Genomic DNA, 15,045 nt, shown 5'->3' with positions numbered 1-15,045 from the left:
TCTCATTTAAAGTTAAAAAAGCTAATGATGATTAGTATTTGTAGCATACTAAGTTCAGTTTGAGTATAGAAATGATCAGATAAATGCTTGCCTGTGTTCAGTGATCTCTTCTCAGCTTTTCTGCTATGAGCAAAATGTTGTCTTGTAGGTTCTGATCCTAATGAGTTTATTATTTTGGGCTCTGTAGCAGAGGAGGCACCCGCGTTTAGGGCAATAAGAGCAGGAGGCAATTAGATTGAGTGCTTATTTGGAAATATGTCAGCCAACCTGTTGAATCTGGAGAGTGACATCTATACCAATGCTGAAATGTATTGCATAAACAGTGCTTACAATTTCAATTATGTTTTCAGAAAGCATGTTAATTGCACTTTTCAGTGCTGTGAATCAAATATAATGCACGAGCAGCATGCTGTATATCTATTTTCTTAAAACGTGTTTGATGTGTTTAGTCACTGTTACAGGTTTGATTTTAAGTTATAGGGGACACATTTACGTATAAATAAATACTCAGTATTATTAATGAGATCCATTTAATAGACCTTCAGTATTCATTGGGACACGACTGTCATAAACAATCGTGAGCTTTGCTTCATGATCCATGACCTTCTAACTTCTGAGTATATGTCATGTGTCAAGAGTGGACATAAATAATGAGCTGAGAGCCAAGGAACGTGCTTTATAAGTTGGGCCCTTTGAGCTCTGGCTCTGCTAGCATTCAGACTATACTACTGTCACTTGATCTGCTTCACCAATATAACCTTGGCCTTCATCCACTCACTGTGTGTGTAAAAAGACTGCCTAGCGGCTCTACTGTTAGTTAGTCTCTGCCTGTCCAACTGCTTGTACACTCAGACACCGTAAGGATGTCGGATCAGTCGGTCTTTGATGTGGACGTATGGACCCTCACACGCTTTGTCACGGAGACGGGGCGGCAGGCGAAGGGGGCCACCGGAGAACTCACACAGCTCATTAACTGCCTGTTAACAGCTATTAAAGCTATTTCATCTGCTGTCAGGAAAGCAGGACTCGTTCACCTGTAAGTTTCGTTGAATTATTTTGCATTATGTGAATGAATATATTTTACTGTAACACATGCTGTGACTGTATGAAATAGAAGCGGGCAAAAGTTAATTCAGCTCAGCCAATGATCAAATAGAAATGCTAGATCAAACAGACAGACATAGTTATGGTTTCCTAGTTACAGTTCTAGTATGGTTAGTTAAGTAATACACTTTTAGTAAGTAACGTAGTTGTCTTTGTAAAGAAATAATATCAATATAATAGCATTATGATAATAATAAATAGAAATGATTCATTCGATTTGAGGCTGCTAATTTCTAATTCGCTATAATCTGTGATTCTCATGGCAGCATTACTTAAAAATAAACTATTTTACACAATTTTTTCCAGTTCACCATTTTAGCACTGTTTTGGCATTTGAACCTCAGTAGTTGCTTTTCAATAATATTTGTATGCTCTGGTTTCACCGAACACAGTCAAGGCATTGCGGGACAGGTGAATGTCACAGGTGATGAGCAGAAAAAGCTGGATGTGCTTTCCAATGATCTGATCATCAATATGCTGCAGGCCTCTTATGGCACCTGTTTGATGGTTTCTGAGGAGAACAAGGATGCCATCTACACACCTGCTGAGAAAAGAGTATGATCATTCTCAATAGGCTTGCTAATTAATCATTTTTAAGTATTTATTGTTAAAGGAAAAGTTCATCCAAAAATGTATATTCTGTCATTACTCAACTTTATGTTGTTCCAAACGTGTACGATGCTCTTTCTGTCTGCAAAATAGGCAGGATGTTTATGGTAGCCTACTCTTTTCATGTATTAAGTTTGAAATATTCCTTTAACGCATGATGTTTATTACATATGCATTATAATTTATAATGAACCAAAGGGACAAGAGTGTTAGATTTGAGTTAGACCTGCTCTAATTGGTAAATATTAAGCATATGACAATGGGAGCTTCTGATTAAATGGAACTAAAAAAAAAACATGGTTATTAGATAAAAGAGAGAATAATGTGGCTTAAAATGTGTTTGCTTAAAAGGAAATATATATACAATATCTAAAGACAACTAAATCCAAGACTTATATTCAGAGGCGGACAGTAACTAAGTACATTTACTTGAGTATTGTACTTGAGTACATTTTTTGGGTATCTGCACTTTACTTGAGTATTATTTTTTCTGGAAACTTATGACTTTAACTTCACTACATTTGAACCTCTGCTTATATTTAGAATACAGTCTTTAAATTCCTGGTAGTTTTCCATCAGTCAAAGTTGCAATGTGTTCAATGAAAGGAAACTTCAAGAGTCAGGTATTTAACATAAAATTACAAGTCTGGAATAAATAAATACAACATAAGAAACGTTCATTTAGTTTCAAATGAATTATGGCTGCTACGTAAACTATTTGTGTCAGGCTAACATACCTCTCTGTGCTAATGCATATTTATTGGAGTTCATTATTACCACATGAGGTCACCGTAGCTACATCTTATTTCAGCTGCTCACTCACTCACTTCAGTCTGTTTGTCATAGGGGAAATATGTGGTCTGTTTTGATCCCCTGGATGGCTCCTCCAACATCGACTGTTTGGCCCCCATAGGCACCATCTTTGCCATTTACAAAAGAGTGAGTGTTTGGGCGGCATTTGTTGTTTGGCGTTGCATGGGCATTTTGTGTACTTTTTGATGCATACGCAAACAAAAAATAGCACTAATAATATAACATAATTGTATTTTCGTGTACGCTTTCTGTCATGTGGTGTGTGTGAAATGGATTGGTTTGATGTTTGGTGTTCTTGTGCTACTTTCCCATACAGATTGACGAGGTAGCTGACTGCATTTGACCCTGCCTGATGACAAATATTGGCTAAGCAATAAATTCAATTGAACGTTTCATTTGATTTTATTAAGTGCGCTTGAGTGTAACTAATTGCAACGGCACAACTGATCTTAGTTTATTGCTTGACTTTTATTGTGTTTTTATAAGGCTACATATATTCTGCAGTAACAAAAATGTCCTCTAGATGGTGACATTGGGTTTTAACCATAGACTGTATAAAAACACGGTTTTAACAGAAATTTTAACATTCATTTAATCACGATGAGTCTAAATTATTTTTCTTTTCTTTCTTTTTTTAAACTTACATAATAATGATAAAAAATATATACAATCAAGATGTGGCGCAACAGACATATTAATAGTTTTTGATTGACATCTTGTGTTTATAAGAGGCTTCAATACTGGCAGAGACCTGATTCAGTTTTTATCTCCTGTTTCAGACCTCTGAAGGAGAACCGACTGACCAGGACGCCCTACAGCCGGGCAATCAGATCGTGTGTGCGGGCTACGCTCTTTATGGCAGCGCCACGCTAGTGGCTCTCAGTACAGGAGCTGGAGTTAACTTCTTCATGCTGGATCCAGTAAACACAAACAGTTCAATCTGCTGAAATGATCGGTTAAGAATGAATAATAATGCCAGGGCTTTACAAACTACAGTATCTATACTGCTTTAAGATCAGGGTTTAATGGAATCAGTTCATTGAAGAACGATTCAAGTGAATCATTTACAGTTTATTCACAACTATATGAACAAAGTGCACATATGCCAAACATAATATTGTCTTAAAAACAAAAATAGCCGTGTAGTACACTGTGAATCTTTCTACATTTATACAACGTTGTATGTTTCACTTCTGTTTATGGTTTGAATTTTTAGATTATAATTTTTTTTACACAGTAAAAGGGATGCTTCAGGGAAATTGCTTGTCAATTTCGGATGAAAGTCTTGAATGTTTTGTGGCTGTAGTGAACTAGTTTTGATTCCTCATCTTTGGCCCGTTTATATTTAGTTACGCAGTTTTATTACAACACTGTACAGTTGTGTGTCAAAATGTGTGTAACATGAGCTCATGAGAATGATTTTTTTTATGTTCCTCTTCTTTAGGCAATTGGAGAATTCATTCTGACAGACAGAAATGTGAAGATCAAGAAAAAGGGGAAGACTTACAGTATCAACGAGGGCTACGCTAAGTACTTTGAGCCTGCAGTGAATGAGTATTTAAAACACAAGAAATACCCAGAGGTAGGTTCTATACAGAAACATAAGCAGATCTAGCCAGATAGAATAGCTTCATGATCTATCTTTATTATTTTAGGAAAGTCTTATCATTGCTATAGCCATTTTTTTACCTAAATGTGACTGTAAGATCACAGCACAAATCAAACCATTGAGGCACACTGTGGTTTGTTGTGTATCACATCATGTGATCAAGCAAACATACTCACAAGTTCATGACATGTTGCGACAGAACAGGCAATTTTGCTTAGCTGGCCTGATGAACACTTAGTCTCAAACAAAATGTGAGTCTGAATAATGCTTCCTGACAGGTCGGAAGCTTGCATGACTGCATGGCTGTGCTCAACATCAGCTGACGTTTACACACGTTGCATGCTGGAAAGTGAAGAGCGACTTACTCTGCAGGAATTCATGTTCTGTTTTCTGAACTGGAACATAGACTCAGCATATGTAACTGATTCACGTTACTCTGCTAATCACAAGCCTCAGGTGCAGTGTGATCATAAAATATGCTGAGTATGATTTTTCCCTGTGTCAGTTGGTTAATTTTTAAAGTTTTTTAGTGAATACGTGTGAGATCTTGTCTTTCCAGGAATACGTGTTCTTATTTGTTCATTTTTGAAAATCATCTTAATCAGTCTGATGGTGATAAAAAGGAAAACGTAAACAAGAGTAAAGACTGAAGAGCTTGTCTTAGATAAAATAATGCCTTACGAAATGGGAAACTTGCTAATCAAGTAGCCTACATTATGTTATCAGCCATGTTTTATGTGGGATATCATGTTGTTTTCATAGAAGTGTTTTCAGAAACTTGCTATCTCTGACCTCAGGACGTATTGATTTGTTTGCATATTGTGTCTGTCATTGCTTGACGTGGGGTTAGTTAAGGGAACACACTGCCGCTTCTTAAAATCCAAATTTAAAGCCAAACATCACAATTTTTTTGTAGTTCCTTTTTGTCATTTTCACTGCTCAACATCTTTCTGAAGGAAAAGGCATTATATTAGATGACAGATGTTTGATTTTAGCTGTCCAGCTTGGTTTCAGTTTCCTAGAACTTCTTACACTACTTCCTGATTTCCTGTCCTCTTTTATTGAAGCACTTGTGACTTTTGCTCTCTACAGTTTTTGTTTTAGATTGTTTGCCAACTGTCGTAGAAATTATTTTGAGTTTTTTTTTTTTGTTCAGAGATCCAAGCCTAGAAAGATCATGCATACACAGTGTATCTCATGCAAACTCAAATATATGAAGAAGTTTTAAGTTTTTGTTTATATGAATCCTGATATTATATTTGACGAAATGTGATTGTCTTACAGGATGGCAGTGCCCCATATGGTGCCAGGTATGTTGGGTCGATGGTGTCTGATATACACCGTACCATTGCCTATGGTGGCATATTCATGTACCCAGCCAATGAGAAGAGTCCAAAAGGAAAGGTGAGTCGGCTAAGGTGTTACGACATGATCATTTTTAATTCACCTGTTTTAAGATATTCAGGGCAAACAGTGGAAACCGGTCATAAAAAGCACATCTGGTGACAGTAACATAATGAAATAATTTATTGAATATGATGAAAGATAACAAACTTTTATCATATTATGGTTACAGTAAAGTGTTTCATGCAGCATATGCTGTCAGGTTAAAGGGTTAGTTCACCCAAAAATGAAAATTCTGTCATTAATTACTCACCCTTATGTCATTCCAAACCCGTAAGACCTTTTTTTCATCTTCGGAACATAAATTAAGATCATAAATCTGTGAGCTCTCTGACCCTCCATAGACAGCAAGGATATTACCACGATCAACACACAGAAACGTAGCAAGGAGATCGGTAAAATAGTCCATGTGACATCAGGGGTTCAACCGTAATTTTACAAAGTTACGAGAATACTTTTTGTGCGCAAAGAAAACAATAATAACATAATTTATGAGTTACCGTCTTCCACCTTTTTGGAGAGTACCCCAGAACGTAATCAACATAATGAGCGTTGTTTACGTTCAGCATCAGCGCACTTTCACTGAACGTAATCAGCGTTGTTTACGTTCAGTAGACAGAACAGAATGAAGGTCTTACGGGTCTGGAACGACATGAGGGTGAGTAATTAATGACAAAATTTCATTTTTGGGTGAACTATCCCTTTAATCTTATTGTTGTGTTCAGCTGACCAGTGTTATTTTATTTTTATTTATATACTATTATAGTATTTATTAATATTTCGAATTAGCTTTATTTCAGTTTTAATCATTTTACTTCTTCCAAGTAAACTTATTTTATTTGTTATTTTGGTTAGTTTTGTTTCTAAGTTTAAATCTAATGTATTTTATTTTATTTCAGCTTTATTTAAATTTACAGTTAAGTATTGGTTTTAGTTCATATACGAGACCATGATCCGCACTCACTAAAATAGTTTATTTTACATTAATCACCAATAGGAAAATAACACAAACGTTTCGCCTCAAGGCCTTCTTCAGAGTGTTGAGCAATTCCATCCCTCCCCCACTTTTTTAAATCATTAATTATATTGACGTCATCACTCATTAACCAATCTTCAATCACTAAAAACACACGCATTCCATTTAAATACTGGACAATTTCCATTTGTATACAACACAATCTTCACATCCACCAAGTTATTTGGCTTTAGTTCACTAGGTCACTACGTCATAATTCATAAGAACACTTCCATAATCCATAAGCCTCTGCTGTGTTTAATACTGTAGAATACTTTATGGTTGGGAGCAGGTACAGGCATGTCATATTCTGATAACAGATAACCGCTCATTTCACGGCCGAGAGCTGTGTCGTTCCTGATAATGGGCAGTGACAAAACACTTGACATGAACCTAGACTGGAACAAATACACACTATAGCATGAAAGCAGTGAGCCAGATATTATATCTGCAGTTCGTGCTGCTTTTCAAGAAATGCCAGCGTACAAACTTGCCACAGTCCAGTCTCTCTGTTCTACATAGATACAAATATAATGGATCCATTCTGAATGAACTCAACATGTTCAATGCTTCTTAGTTGACCCAAATCCACAACTGATAAGAGAAAATGAAACATTGGCTGTAAACTCGGAGGTAAAACTATGATAACTGCTCATAGTTTAGCATAAAATGGACCCTTTGAAAAATAACTTGAAATGTGCAAATCAGCATTATGAAACTTGTGAGGTTCTCACATGTTTGATTCTCTCCAGCTGAGGCTGTTGTACGAGTGTAACCCCATAGCCTTCTTGATCGAGCAGGCCGGGGGCATCGCCACGTCAGGCACCCAGCGCGTCCTGGATGTTATTCCCGACTCACTTCACCAGAGGCTACCCTTTGTGGTGGGATCCCCAGACGATGTGGAGGAGTACTTGTCCTTTGTCAAGAAACATAAAAAGTAAAGATTTCGGTTGCAATATGATCCATTGAAAGCCCACATGACATTGAGATACAAAACACCACAGTAGCTTTTTTTAAATAGTGGAAGCAATGCTTTTGTACACAGAATCACATTAAATTTCCAGTATTTTAAATCATTATTTTCTTTCTTTATTTCTCAAATCACTCGCTCAAGGTCTTTTTAGTTCAGATTTGCTCTTGTACCCTTTTCACAATCTGTGTCTTTTCTTCCTCACTTATTTTATGTGAACATAATGTGCCTTCAGCGGTGTGTTGCTTGTTAGTTGGTAAAGTGTTTACACCTCCAGAGCCCTCCCTGTTAGCACAAGAGGCAAAACCCCAATAATCTCCACTCCGCAAGTCTTAGTTTGCTGGTCATGATGACGGCCCATGTAATGGCAACATGCCAAGAGATAAACAAATAGGACACGTTGTATTACTAGAGTAAAAGAACAGGCCTCCATGTTAATTTTCACCTCTCCAGGTTACAACAGGCATAGCGAAGGAAAAATTTAACCTTTGTGGCACTTCCAGAAAACTTTTTTTCCCCTTTAAAACATGTATTAAAGTAATACTTATCCTGGATATGCTGCTTAGGTTAAAGTTTTAGAAAGCATTACTGTAAATACAGAACAATCATAACCAGCCAACTTCCTGTTTATGTAGGCTGATACACTACTTTTGATTTCTGTTTGCTCATCTCAGTCAACAAAACATCATGATGAGGTGATAGGAATAAATGTTTTGGAGCTGATATGTAAAAAGATACAGCAATATTATAGTTCAAAAGTTTGGATAGTTTTTGAAAGAAGTTTCAAGGCTGCATTTATTTGTGACCCTGGACCACAAAACCAGTCATAAGGGTAAATTTTTTGAAATTGAGATATATGCATCATCTGTTTGGATAGGAGAATATTTAGCTGAGATACAACTATTTGAAAATCTGGAATCTGAGGGTGCAAAAAAATCTAAGTATTGAGAAAATTGCCTTTAAAGCGGTCCAAATTAAGTTCTTAGCAATGCATATTACTAATCAAAAATTAAGTTTTGATATATTTGCAGTAGGAAATTTACAAAATATCTTCATGGAACATGATCTTTACTTAATATCCTAATGATTTTTGGCATAAAAGAAAAATTGATAATTTTGACCCAAACTATGTTTTTTTGGCCATTACCCCAGCGACTTAAGACGTGTGAAATATACGTTTTTTGTTTTTTTTTTATTGTTACATATTTTTTAAATGTAATTTATTCCTGTGATGGCAGTCTTCAGTGTCACATGATCCTTAAGATATCATTCTAATATGCGGATTTGGTGTTCAAGAAACATTTCTTATTATCAATGTCGAGAACAGTTGCTGTTTAATATTTTTTTTGTGGAAACGGATACATTTTTAAAAATACTTTGATAAAGAAAAAGTTTATTTAAAAGAACAGCAATTAATTAAAATAGAAACCTTTTGTAACATCATAAATGTTTTACTGTCACTTTTGATCCGTTTAATGTAGCCTTGCTGAATAAAAAAAAAATTGAACGGTAGTGTGTCATTAATATTGAACTGTTTTAAATGCAAGATACAAAACTAATAAAAGAATATAAACAAAACGGTTACATTTTTAAAAGTTTTATTGATTATACGGAATGTAGAAATAAAAAACACATTTGTACATTTAGACACTGCAGAATATGTATTTACATAGAGGCAAAAATCAACTAAATCAGTGGCATTAAAATGACCAAAAACAATTGCATAAATTTCCTAAAACAATGTCACACAATACCTAGAGCTTGAGGTTTCTCTGTCACAGTCTCAACCAGGCTGTGAGACACACAGTCACCCGTGTCAGGTGACTCCTTATTCACTACACTAGTGGGTTTCAGTGAACCACTCAGGCACTGAGACACTAATGTGACCTTCTGCTACTATGTCTTGATACTGGAGACATCTTCCTTAGACGAGAGGGTAGCTAGCAGCTGTAGCAATACCACAGTGGTTGTGTCTGTCCTTGGCCATGTAGATATAACCTTTATCACCCCAATTCTCACTCCAGCTAGAATGCACAAAACACACATTAGGTTAAAAACACTGGCTTTAAACGTAGCCCATTCAGTATTTTAGAGTATAAATTATCTTCTTACCTGTTCTTGACAATCCAATACTTCTTTCCATCAACATCCTCGCCCTCAAACCCATAACCAACGGCAAGAACACCATGATCTAGCTCCTCGCTGCTGCAGTCTTTTTCATAGTAGATGCCTAACAAGAAATATGCATCCATTAGAGCACATCAATGGCATCTTCATTACTCATTTCTTATAACCGAGTCATTTAGTTGGCTTAAAAGGAAAGGAAAGGATGTGATGTGTGGCCCATACTCAGAATTTGTGCTCTGCATTTTACCCATCCAAGTGTGCGCACCCAGAGCAGTGGGATTTAACAACTACCATTAACAACTAATGGTGACAAATATACATACCTGACTGGTAGAACTGGAAAGACTCGTGTCCAGCGTCAATAGCCACAGACACTGGCCCCACAGCAACTATAGCTTTCATCAGAGCATGTTCCTTTCCACTGGGAATGTCAACGAATCCAGTGTCATTAGCTGCGCTGTATTTGGGATCATAATGGCAGGGCTGATCATCCTGAAAATGATAAGAAGCATGTATGTTATGGTAATCCTTCATATAATTAATCAGTATAATGTCATAGGAATAAAAGGTAATGTAACTTACAGTTCCCAAATAGGGGTAGGACTCCTCTGAGTCCAGACCATTCTGGTCTTTGATGTACTGGAAAGCCTGGTCCATTAGACCTCCGTTACAGCCCTCGTTGCCTTCAGGACGGGAGCAGTCCACCAGGTTCTGCTCACTCAGAGACACCAGATTTCCTGACTTCCGGAACATCTGACCCTCCATGGCTCCAGTAGTGCTGAAGGCCCAGCAAGAACCACACTCACCCTGCAAATACCACATTTGAAGCCAGTTGTTATCGACCAGTCGGCTTCGAGATGACTTAAAATAATATCACAAACATCAAAATACAAACATCAAAATAAGCTACAAGTAAAAATCTAAATATTTCTAATTTTGATTCTCCTCTGAAACATGTTTTTTTTCTTTAAAGAACCAGTGTTCCCATTGAAAACCTGGATAAATTAGGTAGCCTAATTTTAAATGTGTGATTTCTAGACCTGAAAAAGTTAAAATACAATGGCTATTTTATTATGAATATACATTTTACTAGTTATATGTAAAATATTTACGTAGAATGTGTGAAAAGAAAATACAACTTATGTAACCATGAAACTGTATTTTATTTAAAAATGAATTCTGATAAATTCTTATAAATATAATTATATCTTGTCTTTTTTTTTATATTTCTTTTAGTTACTTTTTTATTTACAGAGGTTAAGAGATCCCATAGATTAAAACATGTTTTGAAAGCTAGGGCTAGGGGGACTTTTAATATCGTTGCACACAATGCAAAAGATGATTTATTTGTAACATGTTTCCTGGTGTCAATTCGGAACACACAACAATGGTCTCTCACACACATCATATAAATCTATTTTCCAAAGTGGTTAGAAGATTTTTTCCCTATGGAATTTAAATACATTTACATATATCCAAAGTGACTTGCTTTACATTCAAGGTACACATTTTGTCAGTCCTTGCTTTCTCTGGAAATCAAACCCATGACCTTGACATCACTATTGCCGTGCTGTACTGTTTGAGCTACAAGAAGGCATGTTCAAAGGCATTGTTATTCTAGATTTCAGTAGTGCTGAAGGCCCAGCAAGAACCACACTCACCCTGCAAATACCACATTTGAAGCCAGTTGTTATCGACCAGTCGGCTTCGAGATGACTTAAAATAATATCACAAACATCAAAATACAAACATCAAAATAAGCTACAAGTAAAAATCTAAATAATCTAAAACATTCAAGGTACACATTTTGTCAGTCCTTGCTTTCTCTGGAAATCAAACCCATGACCTTGACATCACTATTGCCGTGCTGTACTGTTTGAGCTACAAGAAGGCATGTTCAAAGGCATTGTTATTCTAGATTTTTTTTATATATACGGGCAACTATCTCACCTGATCTTTCACGGGAGTCACGTATCCCTTTTCTCTCCAGTCCAACTTATTTGGGACCTCCAGGAAGTTGGGCTCCATGAAGAGAGATCCCCTGAATCGTCTCTCCTTCTTGTGTTTGTAGCCATTCATCACCTGCCTGAACTCCTCATGAGTCTGTAGATATAGAATAGTTCGATTAAAGCTGAAGGAATTTCATAAATCAATATGCAAACACCTCAAATGAAGTTCTTCTGCAGTCTTACCATATCACCAAACTGGTTCATTCCGAGTCTGTAAGTGTGTGTGCCCATGGAGTGCTCAAGATTGTGCAGTTCGATCTTTTTCAAGTTTTTCTCCCAGACCATTCGCCTCCACCCCTCCTCCTTCTGTGTTGAAAGAGATAACACCGAGTTCCACTTCTTGCTCCTTTTTCGACTTGTTAATGTAAATTTTAACACTTACTTCATGGTATTTTTTACTGTGCCAGTTCTTCCACTGCTCCCAATGGTCGTCTAACTGCGTGTCCAACGTTGGAGCAGCAAATACTGCACTGAGGCACAACGTGAAGGCTGCCAAATACACCCTCATGATGAAAACACTGAGGGTAAAAAAACAACAACAGGTCAGACATGTTGCAACAAGTGACAATGTACCTTATTCCACGTGAAGATAACAGATTAAAACATGTATCCAAGTGAATGCATACATCTTAGTTTTAATCATTTGAATGGTGGCATTATTTTCCGTACAAATATCATATGAAAGCTTATTTCTGGCACTTTGGGGAAAAAAGTGGAAATAACGAAATGAAATCATAGTACTGATATTCCAAATCGAAATGATGAGACACCAAGTCATGACTTATCTCATAATTTCGTTTTTAATCTCATTATTACGATTTAGTCATAATTTCGACTTTTCATAATTCTCATTTACCAAATCTTTTTCCAGAGCAGAAATGGGCTTCCATAGATTAAATATTCATTAATACGTCCCTAAATACGGCATAAACGTATTTTAAACGGTTTCAGGCGAAGTTTGTCACACCGCAAGAGATTGCTAGAACTGCTTGAAATTTCATGTCATGCAAGTTATTCATTTCAGTCACTTCACTGCTGTATAATTAAACGTGTATGTATATTTAAAAGTACTGGTGTATATTTCTACAGTGTCATGAGATCAGATTACTGCCCCGACATCTTTGTTTACACCCTGTGCAGAACCACCGGCAGGCAGCGGTAGTTACGTTGTTATGAATGCTAATAAAAATTAGTGAGTAATCTAAAGGAAGAGGTAGGCCTATTGTTCATTAAACTTGAAATGAAAACAGACGCTAACCTACAGAGCCGAACAAAAACGAATCTATATCATTGTCTGGAAGTTATATCTTCCAAAAATATATCTGTTTACACTGGCCTCCGGACAGACACACGGGTCTGGACACAGAAGAGAATAACCTTTAGCTGCAGTCACGGGATCTTGGAGGCTGCAGCCCACAGTTTTCCAGGAAAGTCACTTCACTGCTGTATAATTAAACGTGTATGTATATTTAAAAGTACTGGTGTATATTTCTACAGTGTCATGAGATCAGATTACTGCCCCGACATCTTTGTTTACACCCTGTGCAGAACCACCGGCAGGCAGCGGTAGTTACGTTGTTATGAATGCTAATAAAAATTAGTGAGTAATCTAAAGGGAGAAGTAGGCCTATTGTTCATTAAACTTGAAATGAAAACAGACGCTAACCTACAGAGCCGAACAAAAACGAATCTATCATTGTCTGGAAGTTATATCTTCCAAAAATATATCTGTTTACACTGGCCCCCGGACAGACACACGGGTCTGGACACAGAAGAGAATAACCTTTAGCTGCAGTCACGGGATCTTGGAGGCTGCAGCCCACAGTTTCCCAGGAAGAGAAAACAAAGACCGAAACCAGGCCACGGAAATCGAAAAAGAAACAACTGGAACTATTTTAGAGGAATGGATATGGGAAAAATCGTTACGCTTTGCTCATCGATTAAAAGATGGTAAACCCGAGTGTCGCTAGAAAAAATAACGTTACAATCAATTCATAAGAACGTATTGTATAGACGGCTCAGCTAAAAAGCGACCTAACAAGCTCTGTATTAAGCTAAAAAAAAATCTTAAAACAAAGATGCATACAACAAAATTACATTGACGTGTCCATATCGACGTTTTTTTAAAACAAAACAAATGCACAAACAACTCAAGATTCCCGAAAGCTTTAAAAACTCCTGACTTACCCTGCGGTCCTGAATATTCTGTTTCGCAGAGGGGCCCCAGGTTTATAGCGCATCTGAAGGCAAACTCCTCAATTTCTCATTGGTCGAGATTCTTGCCTATAGATTTGTCGATCCCGCCCCCGATGAGCACGACACAGCATGTGACCCACCAGCACGTGACGGCTTCCCGGCTGATGGTGTTAGTCATAAAGAAAACCAATATTACTATCTTAAAAAAAAAAAAAAAACCAGCATAACCAACATAACATGTTGCATTTAAGTCAATAAATGTATAAAGCCAATACTGTAGCCTAGGCTATATGATTTACTATTTACTGCTTGCCTCATTGGTCGAGATTCTTGCCTATAGATTTGTCGATCCCGCCCCCGATGAGCACGACACAGCATGTGACCCACCAGCACGTGACGGCTTCCCGGCTGATGGTGTTAGTCATAAAGAAAACCAATATTACTATCTTAAAAAAAAAAAAAAACCCAGCATAACCAACATAACATGTTGCATTTAAGTCAATAAATGTATAAAGCCAATACTGTAGCCTAGGCTATATGATTTACTATTTACTGCTTGTCAACACAGCATGTGACCCACCAGCACGTGACGGCTTCCCGGCTGATGGTGTTAGTCATAAAGAAAACCAATATTACTATCTTAAAAAAAAAAAAAAACCAGCATAACCAACATAACATGTTGCATTTAAGTCAATAAATGTATAAAGCCAATACTGTAGCCTAGGCTAATGATTTACTATTTACTGCTTGCCAACTATGTTTTAAATTAGAATGCACATACAGACTGATCGGTTTTCTTTGCAAAGGTATCATTTTCTAAGATATGTAATCCATTCACAGCACTTCCATGGGTGATTCTACAATTGAAGATACATTTGGTGTCCGAAGTCATTATTTCTTTCTGCTTTTTTCAAATGGTCATATTTTAAATTATTTTAATAATTTTACTTATTTTTATGAATTACAAGATGTTACAGTCAATAACAATATACTAATTTGTGTAAAAAGTGTCTTAAATAGCTCAAAATCATGATTTCTTGTTGTCCGAATGAGTCTGGTGGATTTTTTCCATCATGTATCATTGTGTAATCAAAATATTTTATTGTACTTTTCTTTTTGTAATATTTCCTTCATTTTATATATAAAAGCCCTAAATACTAATTTACTTCATTCTACAACATTAAATTGT

General features: G+C 36.5%; 2 protein-coding genes across 3 annotated transcripts; one reads left to right on the top strand and one right to left on the bottom strand.

The window, feature by feature from the left end:
• The first annotated feature begins 772 nt into the window (after window positions 1-772).
• LOC107557612 (fructose-1,6-bisphosphatase isozyme 2-like) lies at window positions 773-7,627 on the top strand. 2 transcript variants are annotated; one of them, XM_016241089.1, is made up of 8 exons: window positions 773-1,036; window positions 1,497-1,659; window positions 2,560-2,652; window positions 2,843-2,851; window positions 3,306-3,446; window positions 3,971-4,108; window positions 5,420-5,539; window positions 7,307-7,627. In XM_016241089.1, exons 1-8 carry the CDS (start codon window positions 864-866, stop codon window positions 7,493-7,495), a joined length of 1,026 nt encoding a protein of 341 aa, XP_016096575.1. In that variant the 5' UTR covers window positions 773-863; the 3' UTR covers window positions 7,496-7,627. The 2 variants fall into 2 exon arrangements, with proteins under 2 accessions (XP_016096575.1, XP_016096576.1); XM_016241090.1 differs by lacking the exon at window positions 2,843-2,851 and having other exon boundaries at window positions 775-1,036.
• A 1,621-nt stretch (window positions 7,628-9,248) lies between these two features.
• On the bottom strand, window positions 9,249-13,942 carry ctsla (cathepsin La). The gene is made up of 8 exons (XM_016241087.1): window positions 13,848-13,942; window positions 12,043-12,178; window positions 11,844-11,966; window positions 11,602-11,754; window positions 10,234-10,458; window positions 9,975-10,143; window positions 9,637-9,754; window positions 9,249-9,548 (listed from the first exon to the last, which is right to left on the bottom strand). The coding sequence occupies exons 1-8, from the start codon at window positions 13,898-13,900 to the stop codon at window positions 9,449-9,451; spliced, it is 1,077 nt and encodes a 358-aa protein (XP_016096573.1). The 5' UTR covers window positions 13,901-13,942; the 3' UTR covers window positions 9,249-9,448.
• Between the last annotated feature and the right edge of the window lie 1,103 nt (window positions 13,943-15,045).

Source organism: Sinocyclocheilus grahami, unplaced genomic scaffold, assembly GCF_001515645.1.
Source record: "Sinocyclocheilus grahami isolate Dianchi unplaced genomic scaffold, SAMN03320097.WGS_v1.1 scaffold611.1, whole genome shotgun sequence".
Lineage (NCBI taxonomy): Eukaryota > Metazoa > Chordata > Actinopteri > Cypriniformes > Cyprinidae > Sinocyclocheilus > Sinocyclocheilus grahami.
Note: the sequence above shows the minus strand (reverse complement) of the source record. Positions and strands in the feature narration are given on the sequence as shown.

Bases quoted from the DNA above. Each gene is read 5' to 3' on its own strand.
- LOC107557612 (XM_016241089.1), top strand. From the start codon at position 864: ATGTCGGATCAGTCGGTCTTTGATGTGGACGTATGGACCCTCACACGC. The intron at 1,037-1,496 runs GTAAGTTTCGTT...CACCGAACACAG, and splicing joins AAAGCAGGACTCGTTCACCT to TCAAGGCATTGCGGGACAGG. The intron at 4,109-5,419 runs GTAGGTTCTATA...ATTGTCTTACAG, and splicing joins AACACAAGAAATACCCAGAG to GATGGCAGTGCCCCATATGG.
- ctsla (XM_016241087.1), bottom strand. From the start codon at position 13,900: ATGCGCTATAAACCTGGGGCCCCTCTGCGAAACAGAATATTCAGGACC. The intron at 10,459-11,601 runs GTGAGATAGTTG...TGGTATTTGCAG, and splicing joins TGACTCCCGTGAAAGATCAG to GGTGAGTGTGGTTCTTGCTG. The intron at 10,144-10,233 runs GTAAGTTACATT...TATCATTTTCAG, and splicing joins CCTACCCCTATTTGGGAACT to GATGATCAGCCCTGCCATTA.